General features: G+C 35.2%; 2 protein-coding genes across 3 annotated transcripts in view; both read left to right on the top strand.

The window, feature by feature from the left end:
* Positions 1 to 929, top strand: part of LOC107694288 (rho guanine nucleotide exchange factor 39-like) — a 41,862-nt gene extending 40,933 nt beyond the window's left edge. For both annotated transcript variants that reach the window (XM_016493947.1, XM_016493948.1), the window contains exons 11-12: positions 164 to 285; positions 511 to 929. In XM_016493947.1, coding sequence (XP_016349433.1) covers positions 164 to 285; positions 511 to 550 — 162 coding nt within the window. In that variant the 3' untranslated portion in view covers positions 551 to 929. The remainder of the gene's footprint in view (positions 1 to 163; positions 286 to 510) is intronic.
* Positions 930 to 12,955: 12,026 nt separating this feature from the next.
* Positions 12,956 to 16,588, top strand: LOC107694248 (ras-related and estrogen-regulated growth inhibitor-like protein). Its single transcript, XM_016493887.1, has 5 exons — positions 12,956 to 13,248; positions 13,464 to 13,520; positions 13,851 to 13,924; positions 15,522 to 15,670; positions 16,146 to 16,588. The coding sequence occupies exons 1-5, from the start codon at positions 13,197 to 13,199 to the stop codon at positions 16,432 to 16,434; spliced, it is 621 nt and encodes a 206-aa protein (XP_016349373.1). The 5' UTR covers positions 12,956 to 13,196; the 3' UTR covers positions 16,435 to 16,588.
* Positions 16,589 to 19,269: the final 2,681 nt, after the last annotated feature.

Genomic DNA, 19,269 nt, shown 5'->3' on the forward strand with positions numbered 1-19,269 from the left:
GAAATTGTATAATATAAATAATATAAATTCATTACAAAAATTATTTTTCATTAATCTGATTTATAACAATTTAATTGATTTAACAATTTATATGTATATTAATTTATACTGTATATGTTTTGACATTACATGCACATAAACATTTGTGGTTTCTCTAATGCAGATGTTGGATGAAGAGGTTTGGGAGCACAGTGAGGGTCATAGCAGCAGTTCCATCACTTTAACAGGGGAGAGCGGCCACAGCACCACCAAGAGGCTGAAGCCTAATGAAGCTCCTGCTGCAAGGTAGTTTTACTGCATCATTTCATGCTATCAGTCTCTGGTATAACAATACTGTACCATCTCTATTATCTTATCCAGTACATTATTTACCATAAACTTGTAATACAGAGCTTCTATGAAGATTTTTTGATGGTCTGAAGAAAAGGTATTTTTATGTTGTGTATATATAAAACACGTACCTGCAATGGAAATTTGAAAAGCATAATACTGCACACATTGTTAATGCAGACCACAGGAGTCTTCTGGATCAAGCTGCGTCATACTGTGAAGAGCTGAAAGATCTGCCCACTGACGGAAGGAGCAGAGGTGATTTAGGATGAATGCAATGTACATCAACTACATACTGCTGCATTTTTTTACCATATGCCAAAGAATATGGTGCAATGCAGGCTTATTGCTTTTAAGCATGTTTAATGTTCACATTTTAAAGATTTTATACTGAGATGTCTTACTATTTAAAGTGTAATTCAATGGCAAATTACTTATTACTTGGCCAAAATCTATCAAAAAAATACACAGACATAAAAACATCATGTATAATAACCGAATATTTATTCAGTCACAGACTCTGAATATATATCACTATAGTGCAGAACCAAAAATTACCATTTATCACATTTTTAATATGAAAAAATTAGGTGCAATAAGATTTTGCTCTGTTATACACTGGAACAAAAGGGAAAACCTACTTTTATATATACTGCATGTTGTTTTAATTAAACTCTCAATACTTAATGCAAATATTTATATATTTTTTTGTCTGCTTGTGTTAATTAAACTTTTACTGTTAGATCCATTTAGGGGTGTAATTGTTACTAACTCTGTTACACTGGTCAATATTACATTTTGCATGTAAATGAATAAAAGCTCAGTGATTTACTCTAAACAAGCTCTATTAAGCCTATAACTTCAACAATTTTAACTGTTCATGCTCTGGTCAACACTGCCCTCTTCTGGAATATTGCTGATCGCTCAAGTCCCGCATGCATTTAGTCCAATGCTAGACTTGGTTTATAATGAGGAATTTAAGTCTGTTAGAGGGAATAGGTTGTAACGTCAGTAGTAGGCTGTGTTGGGAAGGTTACTTTGGAAATGTAATAGGTTACAGATTACAAGTTACCCTATTTAAAATGTAATAGTAGTGTAACTTTTTCAATTACTTTATTAAAGTAATGTAACTGATTACTTTTGATTACTTTTTGATTACTTTTATACATTTCTAATGAATGTTTATTTGCAACTGTTAATCATTTTCAAACATTTACACCATGCAGGGTTAACCTTACAGTAGTGCTCAACACTGTCAGACTTTCAAAATCCTTCATCACTTGAATTAAAATGATGAAATTTGAACACATCCACCACAAAATCAGACTTTAGTACCGCCTTTTACTTTGAGATTGATCTGAAGTTCAATGCAGATTTAAAATCATAAGAAATAGTTTACTGATACTGTTTTTGAAACCAAATCTTTGCATAACTACAGGAAACACTGCATCTAACAATGGTTTGGAAAAAAAAACTAGTCCATATCGCGTTTTGATTCAAGTGTACTGTACAGTACTGACCTACTTTTGATTTATTCGTCCAAAATGTGGCATATTCCGTCCGCGTTAGGCTATAGGACTTCCGTTTTTATGACTGGATTCTACGAACCAGTCTGTGTTTTCTGCATCGCGGAAATTATGTCTCAGAGTAGTCAGTGCAATTTGGAAAAGAAATCAATTAAATCTGTATGTGGATGTGTGTACATATTCAAATGTAATCCCCTTTGTAATCGTTAACATTTTCATAAGTAACTGTAATTTAATTACACATTTTTTCTTAGTAACTGTAACTGATTACAGTTACATTTATTTTGTAATTAAATTACGTAACGCCGTTACATGTAACTAGTTACTCCCCAACACTGGTAGTAGGTTATAATAGGAAGACCGGTATATTTAAGTATTTCTTAGGGTTATATTTGTTCATTAATGTTTATAGTTATTATCTTGTTTCCCACAGTCATAAAACTCCTGGAAATATAAGGGAGCATGAAAACTGATTTCCAGGTCATGTTAAAGTCAGACATTTCTGTAGTAAAGTTATTATACATGTATGAAATTTGAAAGATCCGTTGGCCACATGGTGGCAGCACACTGCTTTTTTGTAATGTTATTAAAGTAGGCCACCGAATGCAGGTGGTGATGAGAGCATTGACCCTGACTATGTTTAGACTCCTGAGATATTATATTGGATAAGAAATTCATGCATTGTTGTTTTCACCTTCATTTTGACCTTTATCATCACTGCACGCTAAACAGGCTGTGAGGTAGAGTCCATTTAGGGGTTTCGAAACTGGCGTTTGGATCACTCAGTTGCGGCTGATGCAACAACATCTAATTTCTGAAACTGCCAGCAATCACCCGGTTGAATACTTGGCTCAATTTTCACCTCATCTTTTCATGTTTGCTCGATGCTGATGCCAGATTCTCTGCTGATTGTTCTCGCTCCTGCCTTACATTCTGTTGGCAGGTGGTTGAGGACTCAGAATACCATTCATGGTCAGTGTGTCTTGGTATGTTTTTGATGGATTGTAGCAGGATTACAGACTGAGACCACAGTGAAAATCTGGGATTCATAATCTAATTTAAATCTGAAAATAAAAAAAATAAAAAAAATTGTTAAATAAATCTGAAATATTTAATGAAAAATGTAAATAGAGATATTCAAAAATGCAGAATTAAAAAAACTCGTATATCTAATCAAATAATCAAATGTGTGAAATACTTTCTAAAATGCATGCACATTGTTATGCTGATTATATAATTAAACATTTGTATTAAATTTGAATTTGTAATTAATATCATTATGGTTCTTTTTCACTAGTGGTCACTGCAGACACCCCTGACTATGTCATGCAAGGACATTAACCTTTTCCTCCTTCAACCACTGTGTTGAGCTAATCAATCAAATACATAGCATTTCCGTGTTCTCTGGCTTACCTTTTATCTATTGGGCAGTAAATCGGGTCTTATCTGAGTCTCTGGCATGCTTCTTCTGGAGGGCTGCCCTGTTTAATTGCTCCGTAGCTGGAGTTTAAAGGGGACGGGGTGGCTGATGCTGAGGCCAATGAGGTCTTGCTGACCTCAGTGCTTTCATAGTTTAGCGACGCAATTTGAGATCTGTCTGTAAGTCATTTTGTAGAAGTCTTGTCTGATATTATGTTGTGAACCTGGTGACGTCATTATGATACACAATTCATTGGGGTTATTTTTGGAAGTAAGGAACAAGATCTGCCTCTGTCTTTTTTGTGCTTCTGCAATGAAAGCAGCAAAGTGTTCCACAGTTTGTGAGGTTTCTTGTAATAAAGACCTTTTTTAGCTTGTAATGTTGCTCTGGTTCATGGATCTGCACTTATGAAGGAAATGTAAGCATAAATGTTTAATACTCAAGCACTCCAGACCTTCCTTCTAGTGTCTAAGAAATTGAGGCAAAATATTTCAGTGGCTGAATAAGTGTGAATTATTCTCAGAAATATACTGTGGCTCCATGCACAAATAACACATCATGATTCTCCAAAATATCTACAAATCTGATGCTTTGCTCTTTCAGTTGGTGTTGATTTAAAATAAGACGCAAGTTCCAGCCAAACAACATCCATCATCATCACATAACATAAACAGGACAAATAAATCACAGATATTGCCTAGATTTAAGTGGAAGTGCATGATTGTTTTGTGCTGTGCTTTTTTTTATTAGATTTTTGTTGTTTTTCTTTTGTGTTTTTTGTTTGGTTTTGTTTTCATAAAAATACCTTTTTTTTTGCACATTTACGTATTGCTGTGTATTTACATGCACTTCCACTTGAAATCTCAGCCTTTACTCTTGCCATTGGTGATTCATTTGTACTGTTTATGCCATTTGTTCTCTGCATAATCACAGGTTGGATGATGTTTGGTTGGAACTTGCGTCTTACCTTAAATCAACACCAACTGAAAGAGTGGCTGAATGATGTGCCATTTCATTATAGTCTAACTCATTGTCAAACAGTCACCGGTGTCTTGTTTCTGTTTTGGAAATGGTGCATTAACACGCTAAAACCCAAGGCCCTGGAAGAATAGCATGTGCTGTTGACCCTGACAATCCCTCTGCTTTTGGAGCATTTCATGCGTGAGGACTGATGCATTAAACACTAGCGTGCTTACGATTCTTTTCTTGTGAAACGTGTCTGAGGAGCTCTGGTGATTTTAAGACTATTTAGTATCGTCATGGAGAGATGTTTGGCTTTTCAAACCGATCTTACATTACAGTTTTGGAGCTCACGTGAAGAAACGAGGGACAGACTGTCTGGCATTATTTACTTGTTGAATAGAAGCAAAGTCATTGCTCTAGACTTGAAATTGTTTGTTTTAAATGTTCTCTCAGTCTTTTTCTGCTCATAGTGATTCATTTTACATTATAAGGTTTTTGTTATTGTTTTGTTTTGCTTTTTGTTTTGTGTTGCTTTTTCTTTTCTTTACTTTTTGTTTGTATGTCAAAGTATTAGTTTTTTGTTTTTGTCATTTTTGTTTTTTTTTGCATTGTTTTTTGTTTGTCACTCTTGTTTTGTTTTTTGTATGTATTATACTTTCAAGTTTTTTGTGTTGTTTTTGTTATTCTTTTGTAGTGCTTATTTTCGCTTTGCTTTACTTTGACATGCAAACAAAGTAAACTGTCTACATGGCAGGTGGAAAATAAAAATACATTTTTTGAGAAGTTTTATTTCTGTTACTGTGTTTTCACAGATCCAGATGTGTGATGATATTTCTGCTGGATTTTTTTTTCTCAATACTATCATATGGTAAATCTAGTTTGTTACGTAATCCGCTTGGACGGGGCCACTTCCTCGCGCTCCACCAGCTTCTCGCTGAGCCTTGTTTATTCATGTCAAAGGAACATTTTGTTTCTGTCACAGAAACAAATAACCTCTATTAATAACCCAGTCTTAAGCAAAGCAACATCACTCATATCAGATCCACATCTGCAGCCAACAGCAATGCCCTTTGTCTCAGACTCAATGCGAACCCCTCTGGTCCTCTTTGTAAATGTAATGTTGTAGTTACAAAACTGCTCATCTGTTGCCATGGCAGCAGCAAAATGATTGAATATTATGGATACTCACATCAGATCATTTGGGATTTGACCCAAGTGCCCCTTTGGTCCAATGTTATTGCATGCATGGCGTTGCATACAATACATGCATCTCCCTGTAAACAAGATCATGTTCTATTCATTTCCACATTTTGTTAAAATAATAATAATAATAATAGCTTTGAAAACAGAAATTATTTGATTAGAAATTAATATTTAAAATAAAGAATACTTGCTTTTGATTGGTCAATCAGGCCATCCAGAACTAACATTTTCTCCAGAATGTCAAAATCTAATTAAATTTCTATATTTACTGAATGCACATTGTGTGCCATTGTGTGACGTGTGCCAGTACAACATGAACTCTGTGATACAGATATCCCACAATGCATCACTGGAGCAGCAAAGAGTCAAAAGGTAGGTCAAGAGTAGCTTTTAGATCATTGAAGATATGACCTCAGTATACTCACACTTGCAAAGTTATATTCAAAGGTTTAATGTTTTATTATGTTTATTTGTTTATTTGTTTGTTTGTTTGTTTATTTGATTCATAACTGTTGGAAGTGCTTCAGATGAGCTTAAACATGACCAGTGAATATTAGTACTGTATATGTAGGCCTTGACCCATTTGATATGGAAAACTAACACTTCTTCTGTAATAGTAACATTTACATTTCCAAGACTTTGTAGTTTAAGATGGCCTACATTTTGCTCAATGCAAAGCTAAAAGTATACAGAAACTTTTATATCATTTTCTGGAGCTCTTTTGCTCTGAATGCCGCTGTTCCTCCTCATGCACAGTTATGGAATAATTAGTGTAAAACTCAGAAATAAAAATGATTTTGCTTATTTCAGTTGTGGACAATTCCACACATTGGACTTCATTTTTTGATCTTAAAATAAACTGAAATACACCTGTATGTTTTTTTAACCAAGTAAATTCTGCATGACCTGAAATTAATTTGATGTTAAATCAAATTGAAGTACAATATAGTGTAAAAATACATTTGCATTTTTGTAAATATACATGTTACTGAATATGAAGAAAATATAGCAGTTGTACTGTACTGACTGGGCTTTTTGTAATTTTAATGCTCTGAAGAAGGACATTGTGTGCAGCAAAACTTTAAAAATATTATTTTTCCCTTTTAAAATGGACACTGCCTTCATACAATATGCCACTTATCATCTGTGAGGGAGACGGGGAGGGTTGTTCTCGGCCGTAGTCTGTAGGGAGTTCTGTTTGGAGTCAGGTTTGATGAATAACACTCAAAAATAGGTTATGATGGCAAAATGCCCTGCCTTTGTGAATGATCTTGTGATACGGCAGATAAGCACAGTTTTTATATATCAGACTCTCCATGGTCTTATTCGGGCTACTGCATTGGTACTGATGCTTTAGGCAGCGAATCGTTCAAAAAGGAGCCCGTAAACCGCAAACCTGGTCTGGAATAGCAATGAAACCGCTTCCAAATATTGCAATACCTGTTGCTCCCATGCATGGTTTGTTGTGTAGTCTGTTTCTAAAAAAACATCAGATGAGTCATATGTGGTTTGTGAAGCTGGTTATGTCACAGCGCATGTTACACCTCTGTATTTTTGTCTTGAGTGTGGTCATTAACTCTAATGTGACGTGTTTTTTTTTTGTTTTTTTTACAAAGCATGGTGTGAAATAACGGTATTTTTTCATTTATTGTGATTGCTGTGCAACCAAATGCCTGGTATTATGAATTATTAGGAAGCTATAACCAACTATTCAGTCTGCTCATCTTCATAATCACATTTCCTGTTTCCTTTACTTAAAAAATCATCAGAAGAGTCACTTCCTAGCTTTTTTTTCTTTTTTGACGTGCCGTTAAAGTGTGTGAGAACGGTTATATAATGTTGAAATCATCAAGCATAAACAGGCATCTAACTTTCCAGTCCTAACCCCTCGTGCTATTTTTACAAATGTTTGTAATGGCGTACGGCCTGTTTTTCTCAAGATTAAGTGAGCAAGATTAACATCCATGTTTGTTTGTGTAGGCCAGCTGGGTGTATTGTTTGGGTATGAGTTGGTTTGTGTGGCTTCTGTTCAAATACAGGCTTCATTGAGTGGTTTTGCAACCGTGGTTTGAGTTTTTATTTGGGCGTAACAGAAAGTGGAAAAATGTAAAATGGCTATGAAACAATTTTGTTGGTTTTTGCCCTTTTTTATGTTTATAAATTTATGATTTAATGCCAAAATTTTGACTCTTGTATCAATAAGCCTTAATGTAATATTTTCTGTTTTCTTCTACCAGTAACCGTTTTGATTCCTTATGCCGAGAGGAAAAAATAGAGCCATGACATTTGGGCCAAATGGATTTTTGTGTATTACACTGGCGCTCTGTATGAAAAGCAGGTGCACATGAGCGTCACTGTGGATTGATCTTTGAATTCAATCTCACAGGTCATTGTGTGCTAGCCTCTGTTAACACACTAGCTGAGGAATTGCTATCCACCCCATAAAATGGCTTTCATTGACAGAATGTTAAAAGGAGGAACCACTGAAGTGGATCAAACGGGTACAGCGTGTTGTGTCTTACATTGAATGTATTTTAAATAAGTGTTTTTAATTGATTTAGCCGATTAATAGTAATTGAACTCACATTTCACATTAGTATCCATGTATATTAAATATTAAAAAATAATAATTACCATATGTAGGCCTACTTTTATAATTGTCAAATCATGCAGCCTGTTGAGGAGCAATTAGATCTGCAATTTTCAACTATTGGACAATGAAAAAATGTAACCGACACTTCTAAAAAAGAGACATCTAGACTTTTTAGACTTGGACCAGTAAGTATTAACCTAAATGCTAGCAAGCACATAGCAACATGCTAAAATTCGTATTTATTATTACCTACTTAGCTTTTGACATTTTTAAATATTAAAAATACTTTTTAATGTTTCTATTTAGCTTTTTCTATTTCACTTTTAGTAATGTTACTACTTAAAAGTAAACCTATTTTATTTCAGCTTTATTTCAATGAATAAAAACTTAATTTTTAATAGTTTGTTAACAATAACAACACTGACAAGAATCACCCACAATTTCTTTAGAACATGTAGAAATACTATTGCAGTTCTAGTAATATGTAATATACATAACATTGTAATATGTGACCCTGGACCACAAAACCAGTCTTAAGTCCCTGGGTATATTTGTAGCAATAGCCAAAAAAACATTGTATGGGTCAAAATTATTGATTTTTCTTTTATGCCAAAAATCATTAGGATATTAAGTAAAGATCATGTTCCATGAAAATATTTAGGCAATTTCCTACTGTAAATATATCAAAACTTAATTTTTGATTAGTAATATGCATTGCTAAGAACTTCATTTGGACAACTTTAAAGGCGATTTTCTCAATATTTTGATTTTTTTTGCACCCTCAGATTCCAGATTTTCAAATAGTTGTATCTCGGCCAAATATTGTCCTATACATAACAAATCATACATCAAAAATTGACCCTTATGACTGGTTTTGTGGTCCAGGGTCACATATATTTTGTCACCATTCAAATTTGCATCTTTTATTATTCCTATATTGCAGACCTTTTAGAAAATGTTGAACATTTCATTATACCGGTTTTTCACTTGTCTGAGCCTTCAAAATCAAGCGTTGCTATGAATAATGTTTTCTTTTTTTTATTCTGGAGTGTGTATAGATGTCATTGGGAACTGATAACCTTTTAGAGCTGACTTTCTTTAGAAAATCTCTATTCTTAATTGTAAAATACTGGAATAAGATGCATCAGCTGAGCATAAATATTTATCTCCTCGACACGAGCCAAACTAGATATGAAATAGAATATAGATTCTATAGAACATAGAATAATTCCAGCTCGCAGCTAGATGAAAATGAAGTCATAGATCAGTCAAAAGGTTTCTCTCAAAAGCAATGAGAGTTATCAAAAGCCAATGAAGAATATAGAAAGTGTTCAATTCCTCATCCTCCCTCTCCTTCACTCTCATGCTGTATTTTTGGCCTCCTGAGCATCACTGTCTACGTGGATTAGTTTGAAAAATATCCGCAGAGCTAAAATGCCTCTGCTACTATGAATAGCAGAGACGTTAGAGACGGGCTTTCAAGTTCTGGCCAAACCAAATGAAAGCCTCATTCTCCGAGAGCTTCCTCACATAGAAATACTGCAGCTATTCGTCTCAAGTTCGGATTTGCATGTTTAGCACATTAACATTAATTTCATTTTTTTTTTTTTTTTGGTCCCTTCTCTTTTTGATTAGCATTTTAAAACAAAAATATTGCTGATGTGATACATTAAGTTAATTCAGAGGTTGCCATCGATCCAAGCAATGATCTAACAGCTCCTACATATCACCTCTTGAGTCAGGTTAGTTACATTAGTAGCTCTCACCTCTTGTCAGTCCCTGCTAGCTGAGTCTAATTAAAAACAGGCTATGTTGGGAATAGCATGCTGCAGGAGTATGTATACGTGTCTAGTATACACATTTTCTGTATGCATACAATACCTGGGTGACTACATTTTCCAAAATATGCTTTATACTGTGTGAAATATTATATCAATATGCCATGCATTCAGGTTAACCTTTTATTTCCAGAATGAATTAACCAGGAGTAATAAAAGTTATTCAAATTAATTTATTCAAATATACTTTTAAATTTTTTTAATAGTTAATCTTTAAGTTTTCTTATATTCAAGATGAATTTGTTATTTATTATCTTTGTGCACCTTTTATAACACTAGAGGAAATGCATTATCCCTTGATCCCTGGTCTTTTTGAACCTAAACCAAATACCAGGGTTTATATAATTAATACGCATTTGTTTGTTTCTTTGTTCGTTTGTTTAAATTTTGGGGTGATAAACATATTATTCTTGTGTTCTTAATAACAACAATAAAACTATACAACAACAATAATCCATTTTGAACCTAATCCAAATTCCAAAGTTTATACAATAATTACATATCCAGTTATGAATATTTTATTTTATTTTACTTTATCTTTTTTTTTTTTTTTTTTTTTTGGGGAAAATTTTTTTTTTTTTTTTTTTTTAATTCCAAAGTTTATACAATAATTACATATCCAGTTATGAATATTTTATTTTATTTTACTTTATCTTTTTTTTTTTTTTTTTTTAGGGAGAAATGTCTTATTTTTGTGTTTTTAATATCAATATTAAAACTATATATAAAAAATATTATATTTTTCGGCGTAGACTTTGGAGATAATCAGAACATGTTATTTGTTAAGAAAGTGGTTGGCTAGTATTTCATACTGAATATAATCAGAATGTACAAACTCCTGTACATTAGTGCCTGTCAAAATAAAAAAATGTTCTGGTTAAGCCATGTGTTGCAACACCAAAGTAGTCAATGACATTTCATAGCTCAGATGTGACAACAGCTTTAACAAGATGTTCTGTTCAAATAGCAAACAAAGCATTATAAATCACAAACAGGTCCCTATTTTTCTATGTACTATATGTGAACTCTTGAAGATAAACAGGAAAACTTTGCTTTGAGAGGTTTCCAGGCTGACTTCAGCTGATTGGCCTTAAGGCATTTTCACATATTTAGATCTGAGAAGAATTAAGTGTACTAGATTCAGGTATAATCCACTTTGATTAATGCTCCACTGACACAAGAAAAACAGTCTCTGGTAATCAAAACACTCCACCTCATTTTTTATATTTAGAAAAAAAATGATTGCAAATGATTGAAAAGATTGCATTAGAAAATGATAGAGTTGATAGAGCAGAGAAAAACAATGTATTAACAGCGTCCATCCATTCCTATAAAAATCACTGACTTTGCCCTTTCATAAGATCAGGCAAGATTTTGTTAACATTTATTTATTTATTACTATTTTTAAAAGAATGTAGGACACACTGACAGTTATAATATAACATTTTATTATATAATAATATATAATATAATAATAATAATAATAACAATTGACAGAAAATAAACAGTTCTTATCTTCTTTGCAAGTATATCTCCTTAAAGGGGTCATATGATGCTGCTAAAAAGAACATTATTTTGTGTATTTGGTGTAATGAAATGTGTTTATGCGGTTTAAGGTTAAAAAAACATCCCCATTTTTTTTTTTCATTTATTAAAAAAAACAAAACGCATGTTATTTGAAAGCATTTCGTTTTCATCTGCTTAAATGTTAAACTTTGATTTCTAATGTTATTTTTGCAGTTACTTTTGTTACATTTACATATTTGTCATCTTTAAATTTGTTAAATTTAACAATTTTGTCAGGGTTAAGCAGTGTCTTTGTAATTTGTAATCTTAATTACAACTTTTTTCTGTTTTATCTCTTAATAATGAAGGATCTGTCTTATAAGAATGGGGCTTAACAGGCACATTTTGACCATAATGAAGTCAACATCTCATTTCCTCCTATATCACAGATAAACACAAGGAGCATTTCTGACTGTGTTTTGCTCTTGTCATGAATCTGTCGATACAACAGCCTGTAATCACATCCAGGCTCTGCTATTGCTGATTGCGTTGCTAGTATAACAGCTCTTGATAAGTGATCACTTGGCCTTGCAGCACCGCTTTTTCAGACATGCATCAAACAGCAGCTGTGCCAACACAGGAACTCAAATACAATTAATATGCATTTGTTTCTCAACCCATCAGATTGACTTGTTGATAAGCAAACTTCTGTATGAGATAATGTGGCAGTCTGGCAGATATGCTTTAAACCACATTCGCCTACTAAATGTAGTTTATTATGTGTGAGTCATCATGTGGGGGACCATCTTATGTAACAGATCCGCATATACACTCAATCAGTGGCGGTCCAAACAACACCCACAGACTGCACAGACCTCACAATTAGTGAAGCTGTTTGTTTCAGCCAAAGCTAGTTTGAGTTTTGGCAGACATTGTATCTTAAGAGATCTACCTATTCTTGCATTCACACTTTGACTATGTATTTTTGCACATACTAATGGCTTATTCTGCATGGCCATATTTTAGATCCTTTAATCCAACCCCATCCCTAAATTTAACAACTACCTAACTATTACTAAACAACAAATTAGGAGTTTATTGAGGGAAAAGTCATAGTTAATAGTTAGTTAATGGTGAGAATTGGTCCTGAATTTTTTTTTTAAATCCATTATTCAAAATGTATCTCTTATTGTTTGCTATATATTTACTATAATATTAATGACTCGTCCAACTTATCATAAATGAGGCCCCATCTTTAAATATGAAACTCAGACTAAATTGTTTGTTGAGTTTGCATTTATCATTACTTAAAAGTGATTATTTGTTGTTGTATATAGCCTTTTTAATGTTATAGTGTATTTTTTCATAATAATATACCATAATGGTTGTTGCATATTTCATACAAGAACAAAATGTTAGTGTGTGAGTACAACCATGAATCAAATGCAATAGCAAATCGGCAAAAAAACTAAAACAACACACAAAGCGCAGCCCCTTTCAGCCGTCCACATACACTCAGATCCTGCGATGTTTTGGCTCCAGCTGCGGCTCGCGTCACCGCTGCGTCAGAATCCTGTGAATGGGCGAGCTGAGAGCAGCCTGGGAGAGGCAGCGCGAGCGTACAGTGCAAGTCTGTCGAGCACCTGATCAACACAGCTCTGATCGACCAGAGGATGCATCAGGCCGTTCTTACTTTCAGTCTCCACTGTTTTTAAAAGCGTTCCGCACAGTGACTGAAATGTGGAGCGTGCGTTGAACAGAGTCGACGCGTTTGAGTTTCATTCCTTTGCGCACTGGAAGCGTTTCAGCGAATCATAATGAATGACATAAAGGTTGCAGTTCTGGGATCCGAGGGTGTCGGGAAATCAGGTGTGTCTATTTTTATGCATTATATCTAAATATATGTATTTAAAAAATATATATTTTCTGTGTTATATTTGTGCATTTTTTTGTACTGTTTATTAAAAATCCTATAAAAATGCGTATTTTATCAATACTATATATATATGTATGTGTGTGTGTGTGTGTGTGCAAATTACAAAAAGAATATGCTTCTTATTTTGTTTTCTTCTCTACGTTTACAGCACTTATTGTTCGATTTCTAACCAGGAGATTTATTGGAGAATATGCATCATCATCAGGTATTATTGTTTTCATATTGCTGCATTTTACTATTGTTGATCAGAGAAGTTCTATTTATAGGGTTGGAGAAGTGTGCATGACTGATGAGGTATATGGTGGGTGGAACCAAATGTTTGCAAAATCGGTCACTGAAAATACCACTTTTGTGGTGTTTTGTTTAAGTTTGAATGCCTGTTCTTATGTCTGGATATCGACCACCCAGCAGTAAGAGCAATGGCACCAATGGGAGCAGTGCCAAGTAGGCTACACAGCGTGCCAGTGAATCACAGCAGTTTACTGTATGTGCAGGAATCTTTTGTGTCTGATGTGATCTGTTCTTGCCTTTACAGAGTGCATTTACAGAAAGCGCATGTCTATAGATGGAAGACAGCATAATCTTGAACTGTATGACCCCTGTTCTCAGGTATGTAGACATGCAAATGAAATTATACTTCTGTTATAATCAAGGCAGTACCTTGATAAAGCACCATATGGTTTAGTATGCTAAAGTGAGCATGACTACTGTGCATATTCCAGTGGTCTTTCTTTAAGATTACATAACCTTTGCCTGTTTGTGCATGTAGGCTGAATTTCTTTGCAAGCACAGAGAAATGTATTGTATATGAATATGGATTTTACTGTAAGCAGCCCATTTCATAGACTTGACTAGTTTAGACATTTTCCAGAGACCTTGCAAAAAGGGTTAACCTACTAACTATTAGAGCGTATCCAGAAGTCTTACTGTCTTACTTGTGTTAATGAGTATTGTAGAGTTGTGGGTCTCACTGCCTTATATAATCTCTCCACAAGCTCCAGACACAGCCAGCAATATATAATGCACCAATCAGCCCTGCACGCTATCCCATCTGCCCTGTAAGACTATATTAGGCCTGAACGCTTATATTATTATTTGATATAAATAAACCTCATATTACCACACAGGAGTGAGTTAATAAAAGATGAAGTGTGTATTTAAAAAGACTTTTTCCTCCCTGAGCTTTGTATATATTATTAATGTGATCAAAATACAGTAAATATAGTCTAGGAGGATGAGTGGGTTTTCCTCTTGGATAAAATATAATTATTTAATCAATCTGTTGCCCATTATGTGATTGGATACCATCTGTGCATCTTGGGGGTCAGGTTGATTATCCTGTTTTTCCTCACAATCCCATTTAATCATATTGCTGGTTCAATATAAGCTAAGCTTAATCAACAGTATTTGTGGCATAAATGTAGATTTCCAGGAAAAAAATCATTTAGACTTGTCCCTGCTTTTCTTTAAAAACAACAGAAATCAAGGTTATGGTGAGACACTTAGAATAGAAGTGAATGGAGCCGATTTTTGGATGATTTACAGGAATAATTCACACAAAATTTAAAATTTGCTGAACATTTACTCACCCTCAGGCCATCCAATATGTATATGAGTTTATTTCTTCATCGCAACAGATTTAGAGAATTTTAGCATTACATCACTTGCTCACCAATGGATCCTCTGCAGTGAATGGGTGCCGTCAGAATGAGAGTCCAAACAGCTGATATAAACATCACAATAATCCACATGACACCAGTCCATCAATTAATGTCTTGTGAAGCGAAAAGCTGCATGTTCGAAAGAAACAAATCCACGATTGAGATGTTTTTAACTTCAAATCAATGCTTCCAGCTAAAATACGAGTCCTGTACCTATAAAATTGCTTTTTCGGCGAAAAATTCATCTTCAGGTAAGAAATATGCACGGATCAAGCACCTTTTACAAGCGAAAACAGTCCAAAACTGTTCTAAATAAATATGTCGGTGGGTTTTGATATGAGAGGACGACAGGAGATTATTAAGCATTATTATAGATTATGGACTGGTATTTGGATAGAAGCAAAGGTTTAAAGTTTAAACACCTTGATGGTGGATTTGGACAAACACACAGCTAACTGATGGACTGGAGTCGTGTGGATTAAAGTATGAGCAATATTCCTTTAAAGACTATCAAACATATCTGAATGTCTGATTTCTTTGTGCAGCCATGTGAGGGGAAGTCCACACTCAATGAGCAGATCCATTGGGCCGATGGCTTTGTGGTGGTTTACGACATCAGCGATCGTTCCTCCTTCCTCACAGCCAAAGCAATAGTGCATCTGATCCGAGAGCTTCACCTGGGAGGGTCTAAAAGGTAGCGGTCACTCTGAGTACATGCTGTTCACAACAACACCCTCAGGCAGCAGAAGATGAGCCTATTTCTGTCCATATATGAGTGTTGCTCTTATTTGGGTGTCCATAATTCACCAGCTTCGGTTCACATTGAGGAGGATTGTTGAATTGAGTATGTGGGTGGTACTGATGGGCGGATGAGCTGGTGACTCAGGAACTCGTACTGTAGATTCATTGAAAAACATCTATTTTTAGTCTAGCCTTGGCTATTGAGAAATTTTCAGTGATTAAGTAGATGCATTTGAGAAATTCACTTTATAGCAGAAATAAGTGGAATATTGAATGGCCTTCTGTGTTCAGTTAGGATTTATTCTATTCACAATTGACATTTATTTGTTTATTCGTCATTTATATGCTTTCAGGCTTTTCTTTTTGCTCCTTTTACATAAGTTATAGTAAATTAAGCATCTTCAGTGATGTGTTTACCTTTGTGACAGCAGGGACACAGACTCTGTGATTTTGCTGGTGGGCAATAAGCAAGATTTGTGCCACATGCGGGAAGTGGACAGGGAGGAAGGCCAGAAGTTGGCGTCCGAGCGCCGCTGTCAGTTTTACGAGCTGTCTGCTGCGGAGCACTACCAGGAGGTGGTGCTCATGTTCTCCAAGATCGTGCGCAATGCCAGTCTGGGAGGCAAGGCCAAGGAGCGCCGCCATCGCCTTAGCGGTTCAAAGTCCATGGCCAAACTAATCAACAATGTCTTCGGAAAAAGGCGGAAATCTGTTTAAAAAACGAACTTGGACAATTGTTACAGGACTGACGCATGAGATGCGCCACACTTGTTTATATAGTTCCTCACCGCTTATTGTTAATGCCTTGTCTTGTCTTGGCCACACAGTCATTACCAGGTGAATCTCATGAAACACATCAAGAACATGGACATATTTCACCCTAAAGTCAAACATTTTCTTTGCTTCAAGAAAATGAAGCCTGTTTTATAACCATTTTGCATTGGAATAATATTCTCGTCATTTACCTCATAATTTCTCATTACCGTAATGAAAAAAAAACTATATATATATATATATGTGTGTGTGTGTGTGTGTGTGTGTGTGTGTGTGTGTGTGTGTGTAATATTTTAGAATTGCACTCTAAAAAAAACATCTGGACTCATTATGGTAATGAGATTTTTACATTGTGGCAATGACAAAATGTGCTCATTTGTCATCAAAAATAATGTCACGGTGCAAAACATTTAAAATAGGCTTAATTTTGTTAATGCAAAATATAATAACCTAATTTTCTTGCGTATAGCTGCACATCTCTGCTTTTTGTCTTAAATGTTTCTTTAATCACTTCTTAGGATGTTTAAATGTCAGATTTAAAAGAACAACTAAGGACATCACTGATATTTCAGCTTGAGGATTGGCTAGACTGCCAAGTCAAAGTCAGCTCTGAGGTTGTGAACTATTAGTTAGCTTGCCATGTAGTCATAGATCAAATGTTACTTGTGTTTCACTTACCATTTGTTTGTGCAGTATATGAAACTCCTCACTCACTGTTTGATGTAATTTAATCACTTTCTACATGTATGATGTGAGCAATGACATGTCATGACGTTTATGGATTTTGAAATATCTTCAAATTCCTGTAAAACAAAAACATCTGTGCATTAAAATGTGACCATTTTAATGACCAAGTATTTTCCATTTTCTAGGAATTCACATATAAAGGTATTTGTTTACTCAAAGTTGGGAAACAACTGGCCTGACCAGAAAATAAGTAATAGATATGCTGTATTGAATAGTTTTTCTGAAATGTTCACCAGAATGGCATTATCTTTCATATTATGCAACAGAATTGCTTCAGCAAGTTGACATTACAGTGAGGAGATAATGATGAACAGACTGAGGTTTTGGAAAGCACCAATAAAATGAACAATGAATCACTCAGCTGGTTCTAATTTGTTCTACAAATTAACAGATACACATTAAAAGCAATATTGTACTAATTGCAGATTACTTTCTGAGTCCTTAAAGGGATAGTTCACCCAAAAATGAAAATTGTCATTAATTTCTCAGCCTCATGTCGTTCCAAACCAGTAAGACCTTCGTTCATCTTCGGAACACAAATTAAGATATTTTTTTATGAAATCCTCATCCAAATTCACTCTCGTGAATGGCGATGGACATTGATTTTTGTTTTCTTTGCACGCAAAAAGTATTCTCGTAGCTTCATAAAATTACGGTTGAACCACTGATGTCATATGGACTATTAACGATGTCCTTACTATCTTTCTGTGCTTTGAACGTGGTAGTTCCCTTGCTGTCTATGCAGGGTCAGAAAGCTCTCGGATTTCATCAAAAATATCTTCATTTGTGTTTCGAAGATGGACAACGGTCTTACGGGTTTGGAACGATAATGAGGCTGAGTAATTAATGACAGAATTTTCATGTTGGGGTGAACTATCCCTTTAACTATGTGTTTAATGGAATGCTTGCATACTGCACAGTATGCACTATGCAATACTATTTACTATTACTATTAAAAGCAGTAAATTGATGGTATAAAAGGTCAATCGATGTTGCTTCTGGCTCCTCACACTGGCAATAGAAGGTCTAAACTCTTATTATTTTGGTAAGTGACAATGCCCAACGCAAGCCATCATGTCTTTTTTTGACCCTTTGGACATCTGGCCAACATTCAGCACGACAGTTTCCAACAACAGCAAGTTATGATGAGTAATATTTGAGAGCCAGAAGGTGGATTGGGTCCCTCTAGTTCTCATACCTGCAGAAGACGAGAAACCCCTTTATCAGCATAGGGGAGAGGAGCAGATGGCTGTTTGTACAGCATTGATTCAAAAGGAGATATGAAACACAAGGTGTTTGCTTATAAGGGTCTTGTCATCACATATTGATTCCTGGATAAACACTCTCGAACAGCTAGACGTGCTGGGAATTTCACTTTTAAGTATATTGCGAACTCCCCCTTCTTCTGGGGAGAAGAACCATGCACTTCCAATTAATATCTAAATGTGTTTTCGAGCTTACCATTATTTTCGTCAAGTAGAACAGATTTGTTGGGCCTGTCAACCAATCAGAATTTAGTGTTACAGTTTGCGTTAGACTTGTAGTGTTCATCAGTTGTACGTTTTAAAATCCTTACTTCCAAAGGGCCGTTTCAAGTGGCCAGTTTTGAGCACTTCGGTTTGAAAATACTCTTCAATATGGCGGCCTTGATTGTTCTCACTCCGAAGTGGCCTTTGGAGGCGAATTTATCCTGTTCGGAATACAGCAGATGGATGCCATTTTAGTGCCTCTAGTGATGCCAAATGGAACTGCAATCTATTTGTTTGAGTGAAGTGAAGTGACATGTGGCCAAGTATGGTTACCCATACTCAGAATTAGTGCTCTTCATTTAACCCATCCTAAGTGCACACACACAGCAGTGAACACACACACACCGTGAACACACACCCGGAGCAGTGGGCAGCCATTTATGCTGCGGCGCCCGGGGAGCAGTCGGGGGTTCGGTGCCTTGCTCAAGGGCGCCTCAGTCGTGGTATTGAAGGTGGAAGAGAGCGCTGTACATTCACTCCCCCCACCTACAATCCCTGCCGG

The sequence above is a fragment of the Sinocyclocheilus anshuiensis genome, unplaced genomic scaffold (assembly GCF_001515605.1).
Source record: "Sinocyclocheilus anshuiensis isolate Anshui unplaced genomic scaffold, SAMN03320099.WGS_v1.1 scaffold1316, whole genome shotgun sequence".
NCBI lineage: Eukaryota > Metazoa > Chordata > Actinopteri > Cypriniformes > Cyprinidae > Sinocyclocheilus > Sinocyclocheilus anshuiensis.